This window comes from Lepus europaeus, chromosome 3 (genome assembly GCF_033115175.1).
Source record: "Lepus europaeus isolate LE1 chromosome 3, mLepTim1.pri, whole genome shotgun sequence".
NCBI classification, from domain to species: Eukaryota; Metazoa; Chordata; class Mammalia; order Lagomorpha; family Leporidae; genus Lepus; species Lepus europaeus.
In genome coordinates this window covers 168,438,238-168,462,041 of record NC_084829.1, presented here as the reverse complement: position 1 = coordinate 168,462,041, position 23,804 = coordinate 168,438,238, and the positions used below count along the sequence as shown (strand labels likewise).

Sequence of the window (23,804 nt, the reverse complement as noted above, 5' to 3'; positions counted from 1 at the left end):
AGTTACCTTGATTGGCTGGATCATGACACATTGTGCATGTGCACTTAACCATCACACGGTGCCCCCCCCCCCCCCAAGTCTGTGACATTACTATGTGTCAATCAAGAATGAAGAAAAGAAAGAACACACGCTTTAGACAAGCCGGTTCTCAGAGCGTTCTGAGCCAAGAGCAGTGGGATCAGGCGGCCCTCGGCGCCAGGAGGGGTTCCTGGAGCTCTGCGCCCCGAGGCAGCCGGGCGGTGTCCACACGGCTTGACAGGGCACCTGGCGTTTGCTTCAGCGGTGTGGTTGATGGGCGTTGGTCTTACATGGGCATGGTTTGCCCAGTGGGAAGCCTGTGATTGGCTGAGACCCAGCGACTTGTTACAAGAGTGTGCTGTTAAGGTAGGCTGCAGTTTACACGTGAAGTTAGGTCGCAGATCACCACCTAGATCAAAGCACGGAGGCCACTTCAGGCCGAATTCATTTCTCTCTCTCCCCTCCTTCTTTCCCTCCTTCCCTCCTTCCCTCCTTCCATCCTTTCTCCCTTTCCCTCTCCTCTCCTCTCCTCTCCTCTGCTCTCCCTTTTTTTAAAAAGATTTATTTATTTACTTGAGAGGCAGAGTTACAGAGAGAGGTAGGGAGAGAGAGAGAGAGGTCTTCCATCCACTGGTTCACTCCCCAGATGGCCATAATGGCTGGAGCTGCACAGATCTGAAGCCGGGAGCCAGGAGCTTCTTCCATGTCTCTCAGGTAGGCACAGGGACCCAAGGACCTGGTCCATCTTCTACTGCTTTCTCGGGCCATAGCAGAGAGCTGGATGCGAAGTGGAGCAGCCGGGACATATGGGATGCCCGCACTGCAGGCGGCTTTACCCACGAAGCCACAGCGCGGGCCCCCAGATTCATTTACACTGAACACCAGTGCTGTATATTTAGTGTACAGGTTGCAGGCTTCTGAAGACGAGGAATGCAGGCCCTCAGCTGTTCTTTAACAGCTGTGTTTCTATGCTATTGCCGGCCTCCTGTGACTACGTCATTGGTTGCTCTCTCTTGTTCTTGGAACACTACATTTCTCTCCTTATTCTTTTGGGTTTGCTCTTCATTTGATGCAATGTTTGGTTTTGGTGGAGTTCTAGATAGTGAGTACCAAGGGCAGGGAGGATTTTGAGATTATATACCCAGACATTTGGAAAGTCCCTCCATTAAGATAGACACCAACGTGGCTGGATGTTGAGGTACAGCAACTTGGACCAGTGCTTGGGGTGCTCCCATCCCATAGTGAGGTTCCAGTTTGAATCCTGGCTACTCTGCTTCTAGTTCAGCTCCCTGCTAATGGACCTGGGAAGCAACAGATGACAGCTGAAGTGCTGAGGTCCCTGCCACCCATGTGTGACACCTGGGTGGAGTTCCGGAGCCTGGCTCAGCCCTGACTGCTGCAGGCATTTAGGGTGTGGAAGATCTCTCTCTCTCTCTGTCTCTGCCTCTCTCTCTCTCTGTCACTCGACCTTTCAAATAAACAAACTCTTGACAAAAACTAGGCAGCGACCTCACCTTGATTTTTGACCACTTCCGGTTCTATCCGCTATGCACGTATTACACTTTGCTGGTGCCCAGTGCTTGCGTGCAAGGCGGAGGATGCTCCGGGGCCCCGGAGGACTCTGATCCTCATCATTGTCCTTCTGAAATCCCAGCTGCAGGTGGGGTGTACGTCTGTTTCTGGCTGTCAAGGGGCAGGCAGGAGCTTCTCCCGGGGCAGTGTCTGCAGTTCCACAGGTTCAGCTCCCAGCTCAGATGAGAGGCTGCCCCTCTGTGGGGATCTCAGCACCACTGAGAATGTGGGAAGTGTAAGATGCAAGTGTGCACTGTGGCCCAGACATCTGGAAGCGTTGCTCCTGCTTTGACACCCGGGAGGTCAGCTGGTGTGTGTGTTTCTGATAACTGCAGCCGCTGGGTGGTCCTGGGGAGGCCGCGAGGACAGCGTTTTCCACGCTGTGGTCCCTGGGCCCGTGGCAGCTGTGCCTCCTGGGAACTTGTTAGATGTGCAGACCCTGGGCCCCACCCCAGGCCAACGAATCAGAAGCCTGGGGGCAGGGCCCAGCCAACCGTATGTGAATGAGTCTTACAGATGGTTTCTGGAGCGCGCAGGCCGAGGTGAAGGGACGTGGGGGTTAGCGTCTCGGAAGCTGCTGCAGGTGCTGACTCTCGGGGTGAGGCCGGGGCCTGGGGCTCTGCACCTCCTAACAGACCAGGTGATGGCAGCGTGGCTGCTCTGGGACGGCCCTGGGTGCTGTCAGGCCACCCTGATCCGGCCCCAGGGCTGGCAGTCACAAGTTGGGTGGCCTCGGGCAGATACTCGCATTCAGAGCCCTGTCGGTCAGCATGGAGAAAGCAGTAGCAGGTGCCTGTGCCTGTGGGGCGGCTTTAAAGCTCAGATGTGCATGTGCTGGTTTGGGATAAAGATCATGAGGATCAGCTTTGATCTTTGATGGCTTTTATCTGGGTATCGCTTGGCGCACTGGGGCCATCACTCACGAAACAACGCGCTCCTCTCTGGCTCCCTCCCATGAATAGGAACACATCTTGCTAATTAGCAACTGACTTGTAGCTGATTGAAACTTACTGGATGCAAGAGTTCTCTACACTTAGGGAGCAATGTCAAGGCTGAGAGGACCTGATGCAGTCTGAATCCCAGAAGGAAAACGGGCTTAGCTGCATCACGGTCACCGTGACACAGAATCCTGCGTGCTCCTGGTTAGTTCACGGGCATAGTTACAGCCAGACCACACCGTGCGTCTCACCGGGTGTCACGCACACGAAGGAGAGAGAGGTGGCATCTCCCTTCTCTCGCAGGAGCTTGTCGTTAAAACCGTGGCTTTTGCTAACCGCGTGGAGAACAGAAGAGGTGCTGTGACCCCTCGTCCTAGACAGTGTGCATCTCGGCACTCTGTCCTGAGGCGTTCTGGAGCCGAGCGGGCTGACGTGGGGCACAGCTCGGTGTCTGCCCGCTCTGCCCAGCACACGGGCGTGGGCGTGCAGCCCCGTGCACTCGGCTGCCTGGACCGCCCGTCCCTCTGATTTCTGATGCACGGCAAAGTACGTTTGACACCTGAGTGCACGCTCCCCACAGTGGTGCGTCTGGCCCACCCTGAACCGCCACTGCTGTGCTGAGACTGACCTGCCGGGCTGTGCGCACACTCTCAGCCCTGCACGCCTGACTTAGGCGGAAGCCTTAGGGCAAAGACAGCTGGACTGAGCAGGCTGGAGGCAGTAGGGAAAGGGCGCCTTGTGAGCAGAACTTGACTGCGCCCCGTGGGGCTCTGGCGATGCTGCGCAGGCCAGACGCACGGCAGGAACACTTGTCAGCCTCCCATGCCAAGAAGGCCCAGACACGGAGCTAGCCCACTGAGGGCTGGTTTTTTTGTCAGTCAAATTTTCTCATCTTCATTCCAAAAAGAGAGAGCATGAAGTGCCTCATGGATGTGCAGGACGACGTGTAGACGCCTGTGCCCTGCGCGCTGCGGTCACGGCTCCTTCTGCGTGTCCTGTGGGACAGGCTCGGTCCCCGGTCTCCCTCTCCCTGACGGGAGCACCGCGTGTTGATCGTGTTGATCTTGGCCTTTGCTGTGGAGCTGTCGTCGCCTGCACCCCCGTGTTTACCCAGACCCCTGCCTCTTTCTGGTCACTGCCGCAGCCTGGCAGAGGGAGGAGGAGGCCTGGAGAGGCCTGGTGACCGTGCCCTCTGATAAAGCTGTCGCCCGTTCTGAATTCTGGCCAGATGGAAGTCAGGGGGTATCACAGCCAGTCCTTGTGGGGGACCCATCAGAGGGCTTGGGGGCTCTGGAGGATGTGGTTCAAGGCCCACTGACATCCTCCAGCTACACCATCTTGGCTCCCTTCCAAGAGCGGCTGCATCTGGAGGCACAGTGGCTCATGTTCCAGTCCCCAGCGCATGTCCACTCCCCAGCGCGTGTCCAGTCCCCAGCCATGTCCAGTCCCCAGTGTGTGTCCAGTCCCCAGTGCGTGTCCAGTCCCCAGCGCACATCCAGTCCCCAGCGCATGTCCAGTCCCCAGTGTGTGTCTAGTCCCCAGCGCATGTCCACTCCCCAGTGCGTGTCCAGTCCCCAGCGCATGTCCACTCCCCAGTGCATGTCCAGTCCCCAGCGCACATCCAGTCCCCAGCGCATGTCCAGTCCCCAGCGCATGTCCAGTCCCCAGTGCGTGTCCACTCCCCAGCACGTGTCCACTCCCCAGCACGTGTCCACTCCCCAGTGCGTGTCCAGTCCCCAGTGCATGTCCAGTCCCCAGTGCATGTCCAGTCCCCAGCGCACATCCAGTCCCCAGCACGTGTCCACTCCCCAGTGTGTGTCCACTCCCCAGTGCGTGTCCAGTCCCCAGCGCATGTCCACTCCCCAGTGCATGTCCAGTCCCCAGCGCACATCCAGTCCCCAGCACGTGTCCACTCCCCAGTGTGTGTCCAGTCCCCAGTGCGTGTCCAGTCCCCAGCGCATGTCCACTCCCCAGCGCACGTCCACTCCCCAGTGTGTCCAGTCCCCAGTGCATGTCCAGTCCCCAGCGCACGTCCACTCTCCAGCGCATGTCCACTCCCCAGCGCATGTCCACTCCCCAGTGTGTGTCCAGTCCCCAGCCATGTCCAGTCCCCCATGCATGTCCAGTCCCCAGCGCACATCCAGTCCCCAGCACGTGTCCAGTCACAGAGCCCTGCCTGCCAGGTGGCCCTCAGCTTTCACAGGACACGAGGTTGTTCACTGGCTGCCTGAAGCAGAGGTGGGTGGTCCTGGACTGCTGGGGGCGGTAGCAGGGGTGGTCCAGGGACCTCAGAGTCCTTGTCGGGGAGGAAGCCCAGAGACTGGGCAGGTTGGGAATGTGACGCTGCTGGCTTGGAGGCAGGAGGGGCCACGGCCAAGGATTGGGATCCGCCGAGCAGCTGGTAAAGGCCTGGAAGCTTCCAGCAGGAAGGCAGCCCTGCCGGCTCCCGCACCGTGGCTCAGTCAGTGTCCCAGACTCCGGCCTGCTGACTCCCGAAGTGGTGCTGTAAGAAACCCTGTGTCTGTGTGAGAGGCAGAGGGACGGAGAGCACAAGAGAGCCCCATTCACTGATTCACTCCCCAGACACCCGCAAAGCCAGGCCTGGGGACTCCATCCAGGTCACCCATGTGGGTGGCCCCAGCACCACTGCCTCCCAGCATCTGCTCTGGTGGGGAGATGGACCTGGGGCCAGAGCTGGGGGTGGAGCCCAGGCAGTCTAAGCACACAGCCGGACGCCCACGGTAGGAGGTGTGTGAGATGCAGTGGCCACGGTAGAACATGCTGCGCTTGGGTTTGATGGGCGGAACTCAAAAGGGACAAGTAGCATGTGGCCGAGAGTCCAGGGCCCAGACCCCTGCCGTCTGCCCACAGCAAGATGCTGCGAGGGCGGGGCCCCTGCCTGCAGTCCTGTGTCCCTGCTTTCGCCCGTGTTTGTGTGGCCACCTGGGCCTGCTCTCTCGCTCTGCCCTTCCATACCCTGCTGTGGTGTGGACGGAGGCTGGGACGTGGCCGCCAGCTGGCACCGGCGAACGTTTTGATTAGCTCACGTCACGCTGGAATGGTGTGGCCCTGTCCGTGGGTCTAGTGTCGTGGAGGTCTGAGGCTGGGCAGCCCTCCGCGGTGTGGGCGCCGCGTGTTCACACCTCCCCGCTGGCTCCGTGCTGGAGGGCAGGGAGCTGTTTTTCCTTTCTTTTTTTTTTTTTTAACTTTTATTTAATGAATATAAATTTCCAGTGTACAGCTTATGGATTACAATGGCTTCCCCCTCCCATAACTTCCCTCCCACCCGCAACCCTCCCCTCTCCCGCTCCCTCTCCCCTTCCACTTGCATCAAGATTCATTTTCAATTCTCTTTATATATAGAAGATCAATTTAGTATAAAGATTTCAACAGTTTGCACCCAGGCAGGGGACCAAGCACGCGCACCCTAGGCAGTCTACGAAGGGTGTGGTGATAGAGGACCAGTGACCAGTCACGCGGGCCAGATTCACCTGAGGGGACCCCCACCCAGCGGGACAGCGGGAGTGTGCCTGCAGCTCCTGGAAGACTGAGCCTCCACACGGCGTCATGAGGGGTGGCCACCACCTGTAGAAAGCTCACCGCATTTCCTAGATTCATGTTTTAAATTTATTTATTTATTTTGAAAGTTAGAGTTATAGGGAGGGAGAGACAGAGACATCTTCCATCCACAGTTTCACTCCCCAAATGGCTGCCATGGCCAGTGCTGGGTCAGGCCAAAGCCAGGAGCTTCATCCAGGTCTCTCACTTGGGTGCAGGGCCCCACACAGGTGGGCCGTCTTCCATTGCTTTTCCCAGGCCATTGGCAGGGAGCCGGGTCAGAAGTGGAGCAGCCAGGACGCGGACCAGCGCCCGTGTGGGATGCAGCACCGCCGGCTGCTCCCGCCGCACCACAGCGCGGGCCCTGTGGACTCACTTTTGTTGAGTGTCTGTAGGTGGTGGCTCTTCTTGCTGTGTTTTCTCAGGTGACTGGCGTTGTGGGGCAGCGCCTAGCACTGAGGAGCCCCACTTCCTCTCTGTGTGTGCTGGGGTTCTGTCTGGTTGCGCTGCGGCACGCGCCATCCCGCTGTCCCGAGACCGGCGGCTCACAGCCACCACCGCTCCTGCGGGTCCCTCTCTGCCTTCACATCTCACACGGGCTTCCTGCCTGTGCGTGGGTCCCACCGGGAGCCGTGATGGGCAAGACGCCCTAGGAAGCAGAGTCCCTGTGCTGGGAGGAGGCAGAGGGCAGCGGCCCAGGGGCCTGTGAGCACTGGTGTGGCCTCTGTGAGCATCCTGCTCTGAGCCAGGGCCGGGGCCGGGGCGGCCTGGGCTCCTGCTGGGCGTGGAAGCTGCCCTGCTGTCCTCCCGACGCCAGCAGGAGCCTGGTGGACGCTGCGTGGACAGGCGTTGCGTGCCGTTTCTGTGGGGTCACTGTGCCAAGGTGGTTTCTCTCTGTCCCCAGTTTGCTGCGTGTCACTATTGTGGAAGGCGGTTGCCCACATCAGTGGACGTGGTCACGCATTTGCCCCCTTTTCTGCCATCACTGGGGCCTCCTGCATGGATCTTCGTTAATGCTGAATCGTGGTTACGTGCCGGGAGCCATTCCTGCCTGGTCACGGTGTGTGATCCTGCCCGCGCACTTCTAGATTCGTTAGCTGGTGTGGTGATGAGGGTTGTTGCACTGATGCTCATTGTGAATATTGGTCCTGTAGAAGCGCTGCCTGGCTTTGGTATCAGCGTGACGGTAACCCCCAGAGTAAGGTGGTGTGCACTCCTTCTTCTCGTTTCCAGAAGTCTGAGGGTCGGCATTGATTACGGTGAACCATCAGGCTGAAGGCTTCCTTTGTTAGCCGCCTTTGGTTTACTGGTCAATTCTCATTACTGGTTACAGTTCGGTTCAGTGTGTCTGTCTTGTTAATTTGGTCTTGGTAGATTTTATTTTCTAGGGCTTTTGTCATTGCAATAGGTTGCTGGTTTGTTGACAATTGGTCATAGTACTCTTTTAGGATCCTTTTGCTTCTGTAGAATCGGTGGTCATCTTCCCCTCTGTTTCTTAATGTACCAGCTAGACTGTTGTCAGTTTTGTTGGTTTTTCCAAAGGACTGACCTGGTTTTATTCACTTTCCCATTTTGTTTACCTTTGAGTTAATCTTTCCTATTTCCTTCTGATAACTCTGTGTTTAGTTTATTCTTATTTTTCCAGTTCCTTAAGTTGAAAAGTTGTGTGGTTGACTTAAAGATCATTTAATTTTTATTTTATCTATTGGAAAGGCAGATGGAGAGATTTCCCGTCTATTGGTTCACTGCCCAGTTGCTCACAACAGTCAGGGCGGGGCCAGGGCTGAAGCCAGACGTGGGGACCTCAGTCCAGGTCTCCCACGTGGGTGGCGGGGAGTCACCTGCTGCCTCCCAGTGTGTGCATCAGGAGGAAACTGGGTTGGCAGTGGAGCCAGGACGTGGACCCAGGCCCTGCGATGTGGGATGCGATGTCCGTGTGCTGTCTTGTCTGTGTCGAATGACTGACACGCGCTGATCAACGTAAGCGTCTCCACCTGCAGATGCCCCTTGAGCACTGCCTTCGCTGTGTCCATGTGTTGTGCTCCTTTTCACTTCTGCCCAAGTATTTGTGATTTTCCTTGTGATGTCCTCGTCGCTCTACTGCTTGTTGAAGAGCGTCTTCGTTTTCACAGTTTTGTGAATTTTCCGGTTTTACTTCTGTTATGATTGCTAACTTCATCCCACTGTGCTCACAACACATCCTTTGTGTGTCAGGAATGCGTAGTTATAATCGAACTTAGCGAGTGATTTCTGGATTTGGATTGGCTGATCAGAAGTGAAAAACGGAACTACGCCTGCACATATTGGAGTGCGGCACAGAGGCCCAGGGGTGTGTGTGTGTGTGTGCGTGTGTGTGTGTGATGGCGCGGGGTCACCACGTGTGTGTGTGTGTGTATGTGTGTGATGGAGCCAGGTCACCGTGTGTGTGTATGTGTGTGTGTGTGTGTGATGGCGCGGGGTCACCACGTGTGTGTGTGTGTGTGTGATGGAGCCAGGTCACTGCATGTGTGAGTGTGAGTGTGTGTGTGTGTATGTGAGTGATGGAGCCGGGTCACCGTGTGTGTGTGTGTGTGATGGAGCCGGGTCACCGCGTGTGTGTGTGTGTGAGTGATGGAGCCGGGTCACCGTGTGTGTGTGTGTGTGTGAGTGATGGAGCCGGGTCACCGTGTGTGTGTGTGTGTGAGTGTGTGTGAGTGATGGAGCCGGGTCACTGTGTGTGTGTGAGTGTGAGTGATGGAGCTGGGTCACCGTGTGTGTGTGAGTGTGTATGAGTGATGGAGCCGGGTCACCGTGTGTATGTGTGTGTGTGTGTGTGTGTGATGGAGCTGGGTCACCACGTGTGTGTGTGTGTGTGAGTGATGGAGCCGGGTCACCGTGTGTGTGTGTGTGTGTGTGTGTGTGAGTGATGGAGCCAGGTCACTGTGTGTGTGTGTGTGAGTGATGGAGCTGGGTCACCGTGTGTGTGTGTGAGTGTGTATGAGTGATGGAGCCGGATCACCGTGTGTATGTGTGTGTGTGTGTGATGGAGCTGGGTCACCATGTGTGTGTGTGTGTGTGAGTGATGGAGCTGGGTCACCATGTGTATGTGTGTGAGTGTGTGTGAGTGATGGAGCCGGGTCACTGTGTGTGTGTGTGAGTGTGTGTGTGATGGAGCCGGGTCACTGCATGTGTGTGTGTGAGATGGAGCAGGGTCACTGTGTGTATGTGTGTGTGTGTGAGTGATGGAGCTGGGTCACTGCGTGTGTGTGCGTGTGTGTGAGTGAGTGATGGAGCCAGGTCACCGCGTGTGTGTGTAAATGTGTGTGTGAGTGATGGAGCCGGGTCACTGTGCGCGTGTGTGTGTGTGTGCATGTGTATGTGATCACTCCCAGGGGCCGGCTGTATGGCCTTGGAAGATGACAAGTCCTATTTCCGCAGTCAGCAGGCTGGTGACATGGGCGAGCAGCTGGGTGAGCTGTGGTCTGAAAGCACAGCCCCAGGACGAGTGGCGTCTCTGTGTGAGGCTGGAGGAAGCCAGAGGCAGGCGCTGCCCACCTGACTGCCCTCGGGTGGGAGGGCGTCCACCACGCCCACAGCACACAAGTGCGCTAGAGAAGTGCCTGTGCCCGGACTGCTGGGTGCCCTCCCAGACACACAGCCAGACCCCGGCAGCCCCGCCCAGCCAGGTTGCCACCTACAGCCAGCCATCGCCTGTCTGTTCCTCTCTGCACAGGCGGTAATGTAGGTGACAAGTTTCGGACAGCGGAAGTGGGAGCTGCACGCGTGCGGCCTCTGCTGGAGCCGCGTTTCTGGGTCTGATGCTTCCTCCGTCTGTGGAGGCAGGACACTGGGTTTCTCCCCCCTGTTTTATTAACGTTTCAGACAAGCCTGTGCAAATCTCAGATACATGTCACATGAGATATTATATACACTATCTCAAAAACTATGCAAACCATATGGCATTTAATATCCCTATACCTAAGTGTAATTAATAAAATGTCTTCTTGGTGCAAAGAAAACTAGAGGTGCCTGGAGTATTCCCTTCGTGATATTTCAAGGTGTAGTGTTCTTTAGATGCAAGCATCTGTCGCTGCATAACTAACCAAAGTCCAGAATCAGGAACCTACTTAGTTGTTGTTTTATTTTAAGATTTATTTTTATTTACTTGAAAGACAGAGTTACACACACAGAGAGGGGGAGACAGCGAGAGATCTCCCATCTGCTGGTTCACTCACCGAATGGCCACAATGGCCAGGGCTGGAACAGGCTGGAACCAGGAGCCAGAAGCTTCATCCAGGTCCGCACACAGTCATACAAGGCCACACTCTGCCACACAGCCAGGCATCCAGAGCTGTGTCTCCTGACACTGCGCGGTAGGAGAGAAGGCTCTACCACCCAAGGAACTCAAAGAGACCAGCTGCAGACCTCAAGTTAAAAAGAGAAAAAGAGACACACTGAAAACAAAGCTATAGTTCTGTAAAACATGGCCAGGTGGATGCTATGAAGACAGATAACGGACTGGCACTGTGGTGTAGTGGGTAGAGCCGCCGCGGGCAGTGTCAGCACTCCATATGGGCGCTGGTTCCAGTCCCAGCTGCTCCAGTTTATTTGCCGTCTTGTGTTTTGTATATAATTTCTCTGTGTTTGGAAGGAGATGTCTCAAACATGGATCAAAAACTTGGTCTTGACTAGAATCCACATTCAGAAATTGAATAATAAGGGGTTTGGGGCCTTCAGTTTCATATTTCTGACGTAGACAATATACTCAAAAGTGGTTTCTCCCGACCCCAGCCTTTGCCCTGCTCTGGAACCGGCAGCTCAGAGCCCCTGCCGGGAGGCTGCCTCCCCCCTCCCCCACTAGGGGCAGGGCAGGGGGCATCGTGCTGCAAGGTGGGGGCTTCATGCTGTAAGAGGTGGGGGAGTTCTCTCCCCCACTGCCAGGCAAGGGGGCCTCGTGCTCTAAGGATGTGGGGAGTTCTCCCCCCAAGGGCAGGGGGCCTCGTGCTGTAAGGTGGGGGCTTCAGGCTGTAAGGATGTGGGGAGTTCTCCCCCCACCAGGGCAGGGGGCCTCGTGCTCTAAGGATGTGGGGGCTTCAGGCTGTAAGGATGTGGGGAGTTCTCCCCCCAAGGGCAGGGGGCCTCGTGCTGTAAGGTGGGGGCTTCAGGCTGTAAGGATGTGGGGAGTTCTCCCCCCAAGGGCAGGGGGCCTCGTGCTGTAAGGTGGGGGCTTCAGGCTGTAAGGATGTGGGGAGTTCTCCCCCCACCAGGGCAGGGGGCCTCGTGCTCTAAGGATGTGGGGGCTTCAGGCTGTAAGGATGTGGGGAGTTCTCCCCCCAAGGGCAGGGGGCCTCGTGCTGTAAGGTGGGGGCTTCAGGCTGTAAGGATGTGGGGAGTTCTCCCCCCAAGGGCAGGGGGCCTTGTGCTCTAAGGATGTGGGGAGTTCTCCCCCCACCAGGGCAGGGGGCCTCGTGCTCTAAGGATGTGGGGGCTTCAGGCTGTAAGGATGTGGGGAGTTCTGCCCCCCAGGGCAGGGGGCCTCGTGCTCTAAGGATGTGGGGAGTTCTCCCCCCACCAGGGCAGGGGGCCTCGTGCTCTAAGGATGTGGGGAGTTGTCCCCACCCAGGGCAGGGGGCCTTGTGCTCTAAGGATGTGGGGAGTTCCCCCCCCCCAGGGCAGGGGGCCTTGTGCTCTAAGGATGTGGGGAGTTCCCCCCCCCAGGGCAGGGGGCCTCGTGCTCTAAGGATGTGGGGAGTTCTCCCCCCAAGGGCAGGGGGCCTCGTGCTCTAAGGATGTGGGGAGTTCTCTCCCCCCCAGGGCAGGGGGCCTCGTGCTGTAAGGTGGGGGCTTCAGGCTGTAAGGATGTGGGGAGTTCTCTCCCCCCCAGGGCAGGGGGCCTCGTGCTGTAAGGTGGGGGCTTCAGGCTGTAAGGATGTGGGGAGTTCTCCCCCCAGGGCAGGGGGCCTCGTGCTCTAAGGATGTGGGGAGTTCTCCCCCCACCAGGGCAGGGGGCCTCGTGCTCTAAGGATGTGGGGAGTTGTCCCCACCCAGGGCAGGGGGCCTTGTGCTCTAAGGATGTGGGGAGTTCCCCCCCCCCCAGGGCAGGGGGCCTTGTGCTCTAAGGATGTGGGGAGTTCCCCCCCCCCCAGGGCAGGGGGCCTCGTGCTCTAAGGATGTGGGGAGTTCTCCCCCCAAGGGCAGGGGGCCTCGTGCTCTAAGGATGTGGGGAGTTCTCTCCCCCCCAGGGCAGGGGGCCTCGTGCTGTAAGGTGGGGGCTTCAGGCTGTAAGGATGTGGGGAGTTATCCCCCCCAGGGCAGGGGGCCTCGAGCTGTAAGGTGGGGGCTTCAGGCTGTAAGGATGTGGGGAGTTATCCCCCCCAGGGCAGGGGGCCTCGAGCTGTAAGGTGGGGGCTTCAGGCTGTAAGGATGTGGGGAGTTCTGCCCCCCAGGGCAGGGGGCCTCGAGCTGTAAGGTGGGGGCTTCAGGCTGTAAGGATGTGGGGAGTTCTGCCCCCCAGGGCAGGGGGCCTCGTGCTGTAAGGTGGGGGCTTCAGGCTGTAAGGATGTGTGGAGTTCTGCCCCCAGGGCAGGGGGCCTCGTGCTCTAAGGATGTGGGGAGTTCTCCCCCCAGGGCAGGGGGCCTCGTGCTCTAAGGATGTGGGGAGTTCTCCCCTCCCAGGGCAGGGGGCCTCGTGCTGTAAGGTGGGGGCTTCAGGCTGTAAGGATGTGGGGAGTTATCCCCCCCAGGGCAGGGGGCCTCGAGCTGTAAGGTGGGGGCTTCAGGCTGTAGGATGTGGGGAGTTCTCCCCCCCAGGGCAGGGGGCCTCGTGCTCTAAGGATGTGGGGAGTTCTCCCCCCCAGGGCAGGGGGCCTCGTGCTGTAAGGTGGGGGCTTCAGGCTGTCAGGTGTGGCCGCGTTCTCTCTCGTGGCCTCTTCTCCGGGGTGACCACGGCTGACCCCTTTCCTGATTGTTCCCGCATGCTGTAGCGACTTTCTTTCCGTCGGCTGGAATGTGGAGCGCTCCTGGGCACTGCAGAGGGTGGCATCCTGTCCCTCGGCACCACGGGTGGCACTGGAGGGCGCCGTGTGGAGGGAGCTGAGCAGAGCAGAAATCAGCTGCCACGTGGTCTCCCTCCTGGGTGGGAGCCGACACGCGGGACACAGAACCTCAGCCTGCACACGGGCGCCTGGGGGGAGAGGGGCCCGGGGAGAGGGGGTCACAGACAGAGCAGAGGGGGCAGGGCGTGGCTCGGCCTCGACAGACGCCTCCTGCTAAGACGGCAGGAACGGGACGCGATGGTGTGGGTTCACGGGAACCACACTGCACAAGTTCTGTCCCGAGGTGAGAGTGAAAGCGAGAGGCAGTCACGGTGCTGGTGCGTGGGCGTGAGCGAAGCGATGGCAGCCCCGAGCGGACCCAGCAGCTTGGACAGGAAGGGAGCAGAGGGAGGACCGCACTTCCGGAACTCGCTTTCCTGACGCGGGGGTTTCTGCAAGGACAGAGCAGGGCAGGTCTAAGGACAAAATGGAGACCACAGAGCTACGCCGCCCCTCCCCAAGGCCTGGGCTTCTCCGGGAGCAGGCGCACTGCCCACCTGGCCCACGGGCTGGTGTGCAGCAGCACGTGTGTGCGTGGCTGACCCTGGGTCATGGGTCACGGGCAGTTCACGGCGCAGAGAGAGGGAGGGCGAAGCTGGGCCTCGGCCCTGGCATCAGGCCGGCCGGGAGCCCACGGCGGAGCGCAGTTGGTGCTGCTGCAGTCTCTGGGGATCTCTAGGCCACGAAAATGCTCCCTGGTCCCTTGGAGACACGGGCAGGGCAGGCCACGTGCACTTGGGGTGCTCGGCAGCTGCTGCCCCCACGCCGGGTCCCTGTGGACCGGAGGCCCCAGCTGGCCACGTGTGCTCAGTGACCCACCGTCTGCAGAGCGTGTGACCGTTGGCAGCCGCTGAGGGCGGTCAGCTCCGGCCCCTGGCTGGCTGTGGCCTCATGGCACAGCCCCGCCCCACACTGAGAAGGCCTTTGGCAGTGTGTGGCTCCTTTCCTCTCACCAGGGTGGCAAACACTGGGCATCGCTGGTGCTCAGTGTCCTGACAGTCACAGCTGGCTGCCCGCATCCCATGCCCGCGCGTGCCCCATTGCCAGTGTCGGCGTCTGGGTCCTGGGTGGCAGCTGTCCGTGGTTGTGGGGGCCCAGAGCTTCCTAGACCGAGGCTGTGTGCCACATACGCCCTGCACAGCATGTGTGGGTCGTGGGTCCGTGACCATCACAGGGCTCCCTGCCCCACAGGGGCTGACGGATGAGAGCCGCCCCAGTGAGAGGTGAGGGGAGTGGGCTCTCGTCTGCACACCTGGGCCCACCGCTTGGTGCTGAAGGAGCATTCCTCCGGCCGCACTGGTGACCAGCGTGCCGTGACCCTGGGCGCACCGGCACGGAGGGCCTCGGCGGTGGTCTGCGGCGTGGCGCTGCTGGAACAGCGCGGGCTCAGGGAGCCAGAGGACTCCACAGAGATCCCCACTGCTGCGTCTGCAGGCTGAAGTGGAGTGGAAATGTTTGTCCTGGACCTGGAGAATAATGAACTTACGGAATATAAGTCTTCCGAGAGCTCCGCTCTGGCCGCTCGCTGGAGCTGCCTGGAGAGAGCTCAGGGCCTCCTGGACGCGGGCGGCGTGGGAGCAGCAGCCGCGTCGCTCCGTGGTGTTGGCCTGAGGCCGGCCGTGGGCTCGGGCTGTGGATGGCAGGAGACGGGCACCGCCACGCCCGCACTTCCTCCCTCTGAGACCTTCCACGCCGGCGGCTCGACACGTTGATGTTTTCTAGGAGAAACCAGCTTCGCGTTTACCCCAAACTGGATCTGCCGTTGCTCCTCTGTCAGAGACGTGGCGTGAGAGGTGGTGTTGAAGGCTCGCGTGGCGGAGGGCAGCCGTGTCCACGGCGCAGGTCTGTGCTGAGCTGGAGGCTGGGCCCGGGCTCCCGTCCAGCTAGCTCCTTGCACACATTGCGATGAGCACCAGGGAAATTATGTGGCCTGAGAGCAGGAGGCGAGAGCGGGCGTTTACAGAGACTTAGGGGGCCGCAGAGGCAGAGACGGGGGTGTCCACGCGCAGGGGCTCCCAGTGTCAGCACGCGGTCTTCCCAAAACTTCAGAGCAAGGCTACTTCTTTAGACAGGCGCTGGGAACGTTGAGGCTGGGTGCGAGACAGCTGCCGTTAGACTCCGTGTGCAGTGTGTGTCACACTCAGGACTGACACAGACATCCACTCTCACACCACACAGCGTGTTCACATTAACGTGTTGTGTGCAGTGGCTCCATCAGTCCACACTCCGAAGCATTGCTGTGTTCAGCCCACTTCACAGATGGTAAAACTGAGGCACAGAGAGACCAGGTGGTTTCCTGGAGGTCACATAACCAGTGACCGGGATAGCGCGTGTCAGTCTGGTGTTCCTGCCCCAGCCACAGTGAAACCTGCTGTGTCCTGGCTGCTGACTTTGGTTGTGTGTTTGACAAGTTTAGGAAAAGAAGGATGTGGGGAGCTCTGCACCTGTGATGTGGTAGAAGCATCGCAGCCAACAGGGGTTTAGCAACAGACGAAGAGAGATGAAGCCCGCAGTACGTGAGCTCACTCCCTTCTTTCGCACACTTTCCTCAGGAGGAGGGGTTGGATGAGAGTGGGAGCGTGGGCGTGATCTGAAGTCCACGTCGGGGCCCTCTGAGAGCCTCCTCTCTGATTCCCACCTGGCCCGAGATTCCACAGAAACCCTGGGAGCCCGCGCTCAGCGGGGCAGGGGCCCAGCTCCATGGCGACGAGCTGGTGCACGGACGTCGCCTCGCTTGGCTGTGCTGAGTTGCTTGCCTTCGTGGTGTGAGAGGGGCCCCTCTGAGGACCCCAGGAAAGCGACGTCCCCGCCGCCACACTCCCTTCCCAGGGCCCCGTGGCTTCCTGACCTCCAGCCGGCTTTCAGAGAACGAGAGCAGCGGCTCCTGGGGACCGAGTGTCAGCAGTGGGGACGGTTGTCACGTGCGAGTTGTAAGCAGATCCGACTACACCTGCCTTTTGTGGCATTTTTCAGCTACTGTCCTCGGAGCTGCAAGCGGCCGTCAGTGGCTGGAGTAGGTTTGCTGGTGGGCGCTGCTCAGAGCAACTGTGGCAGGCTGACTTTTTCTGAGAGATTCCCAGCGTGGGGACCGGCTGCGTGCAGGAGGGACTCTGGGGACAGAGCAGCTCTGGACAGCTCAGCGCCGGACTCTCAGCATCCTGTCTCAGGCCACGTCCAGGCGGGGGAGAGCGTCCCGGGCATGTGCTTGGATCCGCTGGGCCTGGGGCTTCCTTTCTGTCATTGCAAGGGAACCACTCTCTTCTCTGTCCCCCTGGGACCTCACTCAGGGGTTCATAACCCTGAGAGGTGGTTACGACTCCCACTGCAGGTGCGGCCTGTGCCTGGTCCTTAACATCAGGAGAGCTGGACCTGCGTGTGAGTGACCCGCAGTGTCCAGCAGGGCCAGGATGGCACCTTCTTCCTTGTTTCCATCCAACACTGCTTCCGTTCGGGAAGTGCTTGCTACCAGCAGGGCACGCTCAGAACTAACAGGAGGCTGCAGTGTCTTCCCAGGTTCTAATCTGATGGAGGAGACATGTTCCTGACCTTCCTGGTCGTCATCGAGGGGTGGGGTTTCCATGATAAAAATGGTACTGCTGACTGCCTGCAAGGCAGGTGCACTTCAGACTCTAATTAACCCACCTGGTTCTATGCTGTGTGCTTGCCAGGCCCTCTCTCTGGCTGTGCCTCAGTTCTCTGAGGGATGCTCTGCGGTGGGAGCCACTGTTGCCCCCATCCACGGCTGAGACGTTGAGGCAGTGAGTTGGTGTGGCTTTAGCTGGATGGTTTTGCTCCATGCGGCCTGGTCCAGGGTGCGTGTTGGGTCACCATGCTGTGCTGCCTCCTGTCACTTGTGAGTTGGGTGCATTTATGCAGGGAAGAAAGAAAGCAGGAAGGTGCTGAAGACCTGCGCTCTGGTGCAGGGTGCGGACGTCACAAGCCGTGGCTCCACCCACTGCATCACGGCACAGGCTGTGAACGATTTGTTTCCAGTGACGGACAGCAGTGACAGCGATGTGTAAAATGGAAAAACAGTGCTGGACAAGAACGCAAGCCTCAGATACCCAGTATTGCTAGGGACCTGCATCTGCGCTGCCGGTGCCTCCAGTTATTGAAATCAGGTGTCTGTTAGAGGTGTGGGCAGCTGTGTTCAGCTGGAGTGCCCCCCTCCCCCGCCCCGTGACGTGGATTCAGGGTGGAGCCTGCTGCCCTGGAAAGGTGACTCTGTGCACTAGACTGGAAGTTTACTGCGAATTTAGGTGTGGATTTGCTTTTGTTTGCTTTCCCTGGAGCTCCTTGCTCCCTAAGTGTACTTGATTTCCCCCCCGTGCTAGGTTATTAGTCACTCTGCTGCTGCTTGTTCCTTCTTGATCTTGCGTTAGACAACTGTTGGGATTAGTCTTCTCACCTAAGCTTCACGTTTTCTGTCTCTCAACTCTGTGAGTCACATTTTTGGTGACTTCTTCATATCTGATTTCCAGTTTACCAATTCTCTCTTCAGCAGTTTCTAATCAGCTCTTAGGCAAAAGGAGTGAGTGTTTATATTCAGTGATTCCATTTGTATTTCCAATAGTTATATCTCAACTAGCACCTTCTCCTTTTATTAGGTTTCTAATAATTTTAAATATCACCGTTCTATTGTCTGAAGTTCTTAGTATTCTATTTCTGTCATTTATTGTGTTTACCAATTCTAATTCCTGGAGAAGTATCCACTCTTGGTTGAATCTGGAGATGTGGCCCACAGATGTGGAAGGCCGGCTGTGTGTGTGTGTGTGTGTGTGTGTGATCACAGTGTCATGTTGTGTTTCTGTGGTTTTGATATTGATATCTTCAATCACTTGGGAGAGGCAGCTGTGCTCACCACTGTACCACGAATGCCACTCAACCACTCATGAAAACAAAAGGATTTTGATATCAGGTGACAAACTCGTCAGCTGGGGAGCTGTGGTGCAGGGTGGGGGCAGCCGTCCGTCAGGGCCCTGGATCCTGGGGCCTCTTTCATTGCCACCTCAGCCCTTAGAGTAGAAGTCACATTACTGATCTGTTTTTTGAAATTTTTGATAATTTAATATTCATTTATTTATTTATTTATTTTAGAGGGAGCGGGAGAGAGAAAACACTCCTGTCTGCTCGTTCACTCCCCAAATGCCTGCAATGGCTGGGGCTGGGCTTGGGCAGAAGCCAGGACTCCCCAGGTCTCCCGCGTGGGAGGCAGGGACCTGGCTTCCCGAGCCATCATCACGCTTCCCGGGGCCTGCGTCGGCAGACGCTGGAGGCAGAACTCGGCCCTACACACCCGATGTGGACAGGGGCATCCTAACCAGCGTCTTAACCTGTGTTGATCAAACATAGCAATGACCTACGCTCTATTTTACATTTTTAAATAAAATTCTCACCCCTTTGTGGACAGTGGGAATTAGTGGGCGTCTGAGATAAACCCTGTCTGTTGCTTGTGTGGTTGGCAAGTTCAGAGCCCACTTGAGACCCTGAGGGAGGTGGTGGCTGGCCGTGGACATGGATGGCCTCCCTGGCTCGGGTGAGGAGTGGCACTGGGGCAGCGGCTCTAGCCCCGCACTTGAGGCTTGCTGGTCACTTAGAGCAGAGCCCACTGGGCCCCGTGCAGGAGCCCCGTGTTCAGACATTTCTGAGAAGTAGTAAGAGGAGAGCCCTGTAAGCCACCAGCACCCCAGGAGGACTGCGCTTAGTGGGGCTGTGGTGCTGCCCGGTCTGCGCATCATGGTGGGCGCACATGTCCCCCTGCGGGGCCGTCCCCGGGCTCTCGCGCAGGCCACGGGGCGCCAATACGCAGCGCTGTCTGAGGGCGTTCGGAGTCAGGCGGTGAGAACGGAACGCTGCCTTCGCGGCTGGCTGAAGTCTGGCTCTGTGGCTGCCCCCGCCCCGATCCACGTGCTGAGCCTCTGGTCCCTACTCCTGGAAGACGGGACCCTTAGGAGCAAACTGAGGGCGAAGGAGCTCGCACGTGTGGGCTCCCAATCGGACAGGACTCTCTCTCCCCCCTCCCCATCTCCCCACATTCACGAGCTGAGGAGAAGCCGCGTGGCACAGTTGTCTGCAAGGCAGGCAGGGGCCCTCGGCCACGGCGGCCACTCTGGCCCTCTGACCCAGGCTGCCAGCATCCAGCGCTGTCAGGGTGAATTCCTGTGTCTTAAGCCACCGTGATGGTCTTTTGTTCCAGCGGCTGAAGGAGGAATTTTAGAAGGAAGAGGAGTGTGAGAGACTCGCGACACGGGGCGTGCAGGAGGCAGTGGGGCCTGGGCGTGGGGGGCTGGGGGAGGTTTGGTGGAAGTGTGGGTGCTAAGGGTGATCATGTGAGGTCTCAAAGGCGAGTGTTGGTGGGACGGGGTGCCCAGGGCTGTTCTCGTGAGGCCTCCGGTGCAGTGCGGAGCTTGTCCTTATCTTCCTGGAAACCGGCCTCGCTGGGTTCTGCCCTAGTGTTGGTGGCAGGGGGACTTGTGAGCCATGAGACTGGGTCTTCCGTGGTTTCTCAGCAGGGCCCTGAGGGGCTGGCTCCTCCTGACTGCTGGTAGGACCGTGAATGGAGAGAGAGGTTGAGGAAGGAATTGTGACGCAAAACAAGACACAGACGAGATGCTTTGGAGAGCTGCCAGCCGCCTGTGATCGATGCGGCTGAGCCGGCTGCACCGCGAGCTAGGAACTCAGCGCAGGTTTCCCACGTGGACAGTAAGGACCCAGCCACCTGAGCCGTCACCTGCTGCCTCCTAGGGTGTCTGTTGGCAGGAAGACAGAACTGGGGGTAGAACTGGGGCTTGAACCCAGGCCCTGCGCTGTGTAATGCAGGCGTCCTGAGCAGTGTCCTAGCTGTGATGCCAAGTGGCCCTGCTTGGGTAGCAGTCACCTAAGGGCTGTGACACTGTGTCTGTGTCCTGCTGCTTTGATTTGCATTTCCAAAAGGACAAGTGATGTTGGGCACCTGCTCCTGTGCCCATCGGGCCCTTTGTGTGTCTTTGATGGACAAATGTCTACGAAAGTCCTTTGCCCAGTTCAGATTTGGGGTGTTGGATTTTTGCAGATCTATTTATATTCTGGACATTAATCCCTTATAAGATACGTAATTTGCAACTATTTTCACTCATTCTCTAGATTGTCTTTTCATGCACAAATTTTATTTTCAGGAAGTTGTTTGCTTTCCCTCTTGTTGCCTTTGCTTTTATTGTCAGGTCCAGGAAACCCTTGCCACCCGCAGCGCCGCGCCGTGTTTGCTCCATTTCCCTACACGTCTCACACTGAGGCCTTGGCGCATTCTGAGATAATTTTTGTGCCTGGGGTTAAAGGTCATACTTCAGCCTTTCATGTGTGAATGTCCGGTTTTCCCCGGCCTCAACCTGCTGCCCCACGGTGCTGGCCCCAGAACATGTTTCTAAATCCATTCTGCCGGTCTGACTTTTCCCGGGGGTGTGTATGCGTGTGTGTGTGTAATCCATTCACACTTGAAATGCGAGAGGGCGTGGTTCTGACCTGTTCCTCTGTGTCCATGCACCTGAAGACCTTTCGACCTTCTGGCCCTGTGGTATTGCCTTCTGGGTTCGGCTGGTTTTGGTAATGTTCCATTCCTCCTGGCTTCCTTTGTGTGTATTCTCTGCCTGGGATTCCATTCGGCCTCCGAGAGTTGGAGCACTCTGATCCGACCCGGGGGCTTACCCTGGATGACGGCCGGGATGCTCTCCTGTCTGGCTCCTCCAAGTCGCGTCTTCCTCGTGTGTTCCCCAGCACATCAACGCATGACTTTTGGATGCTTTGCTCTCTTAAATTATGTGCAAAGCAAATGTAGACCTGTAAACCAAAGTTGCAATGGTAGCATCCTCTAGACTAGGAATGGACTAAGCTTACAATCACAGAGGAAACAAAAAACGGGGTCGCCAGGTGGCTGCTGTAAGATGAGCGTCCCAGTGCCAAAGCACCTCCTTCCTCCAGATCTTTACTTCTGCATTCAGCCTGGCGGGGAGGACCTCCAGCAGCCACTGCCTTTCATTTACCTCGTGGGGCTCCCTTAGGCGCTGGGTGCAGGGCAGGCCCTTGGGGCTCCCTTAGGCGCTGGTGCAGGGCAGGCCCTTGGGGCTCCCTTAGGCGCTGGTGCAGGGCAGGCCCTTGGGGCTCCCTTAGGCGCTGGTGCAGGGCAGGCCCTTGGGGCTCCCTTAGGCGCTGGGTGCAGGGCAGGCCTTGTGGGGCTCCCTTAGGCGCTGGGTGCAGGGCAGGCCCTTGGGGCTCCCTTAGGCGCTGGGTGCAGGGCAGGCCCTTGGGGCTCCCTTAGGCGCTGGGTGCAGGGCAGGCCTCGTGGGGCTCCCTTCGGGGTTGCGTGCAGGGCAGGCCTCGTGGGGCTCCCTTAGGCGCTGGGTGCAGGGCAGGCCCTTGGGGCTCCCTTAGGCGCTGGGTGCAGGGCAGGCCCTTGGGGCTCCCTTCGGGGTTGCGTGCAGGGCAGGCCTCGTGGGGCTCCCTTAGGCGCTGGGTGCACGGCAGGCCCCGTGGGAAGCAGCTCCTTCAGCTTGTTTACCTGGGAACCTCTTAATCCACCCCCACCCCCTCGCCGCCCCGTCGCCGGAGGCCTGTTTGGCTGGCCGGAAGCCTCTTGGTGCTTTGCCCCTTTAGCCTGTTTTGGGTGCAGCAGCCCTGCTGGCTCCCACATCTGTGAGAACTGGGGTGGCCTCACTGAGCACCTGCTGGACGTGATGGGTCTCTCGCCTGCTGCCACCCGCGAGGCGCTCTCTGTCCCTGAGTCTGAGGAGGAGGTGTCTGAAGTCTCCTGGAGTTCATCGTTCTCGGGATTGGCTGAGCCTCCTGGACGTTTGGTTTTCATGGCTGGGCTGGCTGCCAGTGCTGCCCGGCCCTGGTGGGCTGTGTCCAGCTTTCCGCAGGTCTCTCTCTCCTGCCGATTCTTCTGCCTGCTCCAGTCTACCCTTGAACCCCTCTGGCAAGTTGCACAGTTGTTTTTGGTTCCACGTTAGGTTCTTTATCTCTGTGTTGACATTTCCATTTTATTTATGTATATCATTTTACTGACTTTAGCCACAGCATTTTTTAATTCTTTGAATATGTTTACAACAGTTGTTTTAAAGTCTTTGACTGGTGGAGCAGATCTTTTTCAGGAATAGAATCTGTTGATTGGCTTTTTTTTTTTTTTTGTGGTTTGGATGCAGCTTAACTTTCCTGTTTCTTTCTATGCCTTGTGATTTTGTTGTTGTTGTTGAACACTTGACATTTGAATGTAAAAATTCAAGAGCTCTGATAGACGACTATTCTCTCCTGGCTTTGATTTTATTTTGTTATTTTGTTTATTGCTTTTGTTTGTTCTGGCTGGTCCCTGTGCTAAATATCACCCCGCATCTCTGTGCCAAATGTCAGCCTGCAATGTAAACTTAAGGTCTTTTATTTGTTTCTGGGATTCCCTTGAATGTGCACATTTTCTTTAAGTAAAAATTCATTTATGTATGAGAGAGAGAGAGAGAGATCCGCTGGATCGCTCCCAGAGTGCCCACGATGGCCCGGGCTGGGCCCCCTGAAGCCAGGAGCCAGGAATTCCCTCCGGGTCTCCCACAGGGGTGGCAGGAGCCGAAGCACGTGGGCCATCATCTGCTGCCTTCCCAGGCGCGTTAGCAGGAAGCTGGACTGGAAAAGGAGCAGACAGGACTTGAACAACATGGGATGCTGGCATCGCCAGCACAGCCCAGCCTGCTGCCCTAGAACACTGGGCCCGTTGTGCACACGCTCTAACCGACCCACGTCTCATCCTCCCAAAGAGGGAAAAAGAGAGAAGTGGAGGGACGGGGTCAACAGCAAGGGCCCCTCGATGCCCCTGGAGGGGAGGGACTTGCAGCACAGCAGCAGTGGGTGTGGCTGCCCCCTTGTCTGCCCCTCTGCCATCACATGCCGGGGGACAGGGCGTATCGTGCCCAGCCCCCTGGCTACTGCCCGCTGTGTGCAGCGTTGCCCCAGGCGTGGGGCCCTGGTGGGGGCGGGCACAGCTGCCAGCGTGCCACAGACCGTATCCGTGACTCCCTGTTCCTGCTTCCGCTGGAAGCTGCGAGCCTTCTGTGGAGGCCAGAGCCCCCGGCGCTCATGCCAGACTCTGCCGGGTGGGTTCTGGAGCTTCCTTATTCCCAGGACCCTCTCCTGGCTGGATGGCCTGGCTGTTCAGTGTGACCGACTGAGCACAGCACCTCAGACACTGCCACAGTGAAGTGTCCTCCCAGGGACCAGGTGTGACCCACGTACGGGCAGAGTCTACCAGAAAACACACACGCTTGTCTTCATTTTCTCATGGGTCCCTCGGTTAATGAAAGGTGATTGAAAGCGTGTGGCACTGTTTTATTTTCAATTGCAGCTTGTCACGGCCATCTTGGATGGCAAGCTCCAGCTGTTCCACGCTGAGTAACCACTGGCTGTGAGCTGACCAGGAGCGCGAGAGGGGCGACTCGATGGTTTGTCCACCACTGGGCCGGAGGCAGCGGCAGCTCCCCACGGGCGCAGGTCTGTAGCGGTCCCGCTCCACAAAGCAGAAACGGCTTCCCGCTGCTCTGAATAGAATTTGGTGAAGTTGGCAGAGTTAACGCAGGATCTTCTCTGTTAATAATAAAAAGTGAACTACTATTTGTTATTTGTTCTGTAATTA

The 23,804-nt window shown here is 57.9% G+C and overlaps 1 protein-coding gene across 1 annotated transcript in view; it reads left to right on the top strand.

Annotated features, from left to right (window-relative positions):
* Window positions 1-23,595, top strand: part of WDR27 (WD repeat domain 27) — a 200,860-nt gene extending 177,265 nt beyond the window's left edge. Inside the window, exon 25 of the mRNA XM_062187037.1 lies at window positions 23,517-23,595. Coding sequence (XP_062043021.1) covers window positions 23,517-23,567 — 51 coding nt within the window. The 3' untranslated portion in view covers window positions 23,568-23,595. The remainder of the gene's footprint in view (window positions 1-23,516) is intronic.
* The last annotated feature ends 209 nt before the right edge of the window (window positions 23,596-23,804 follow it).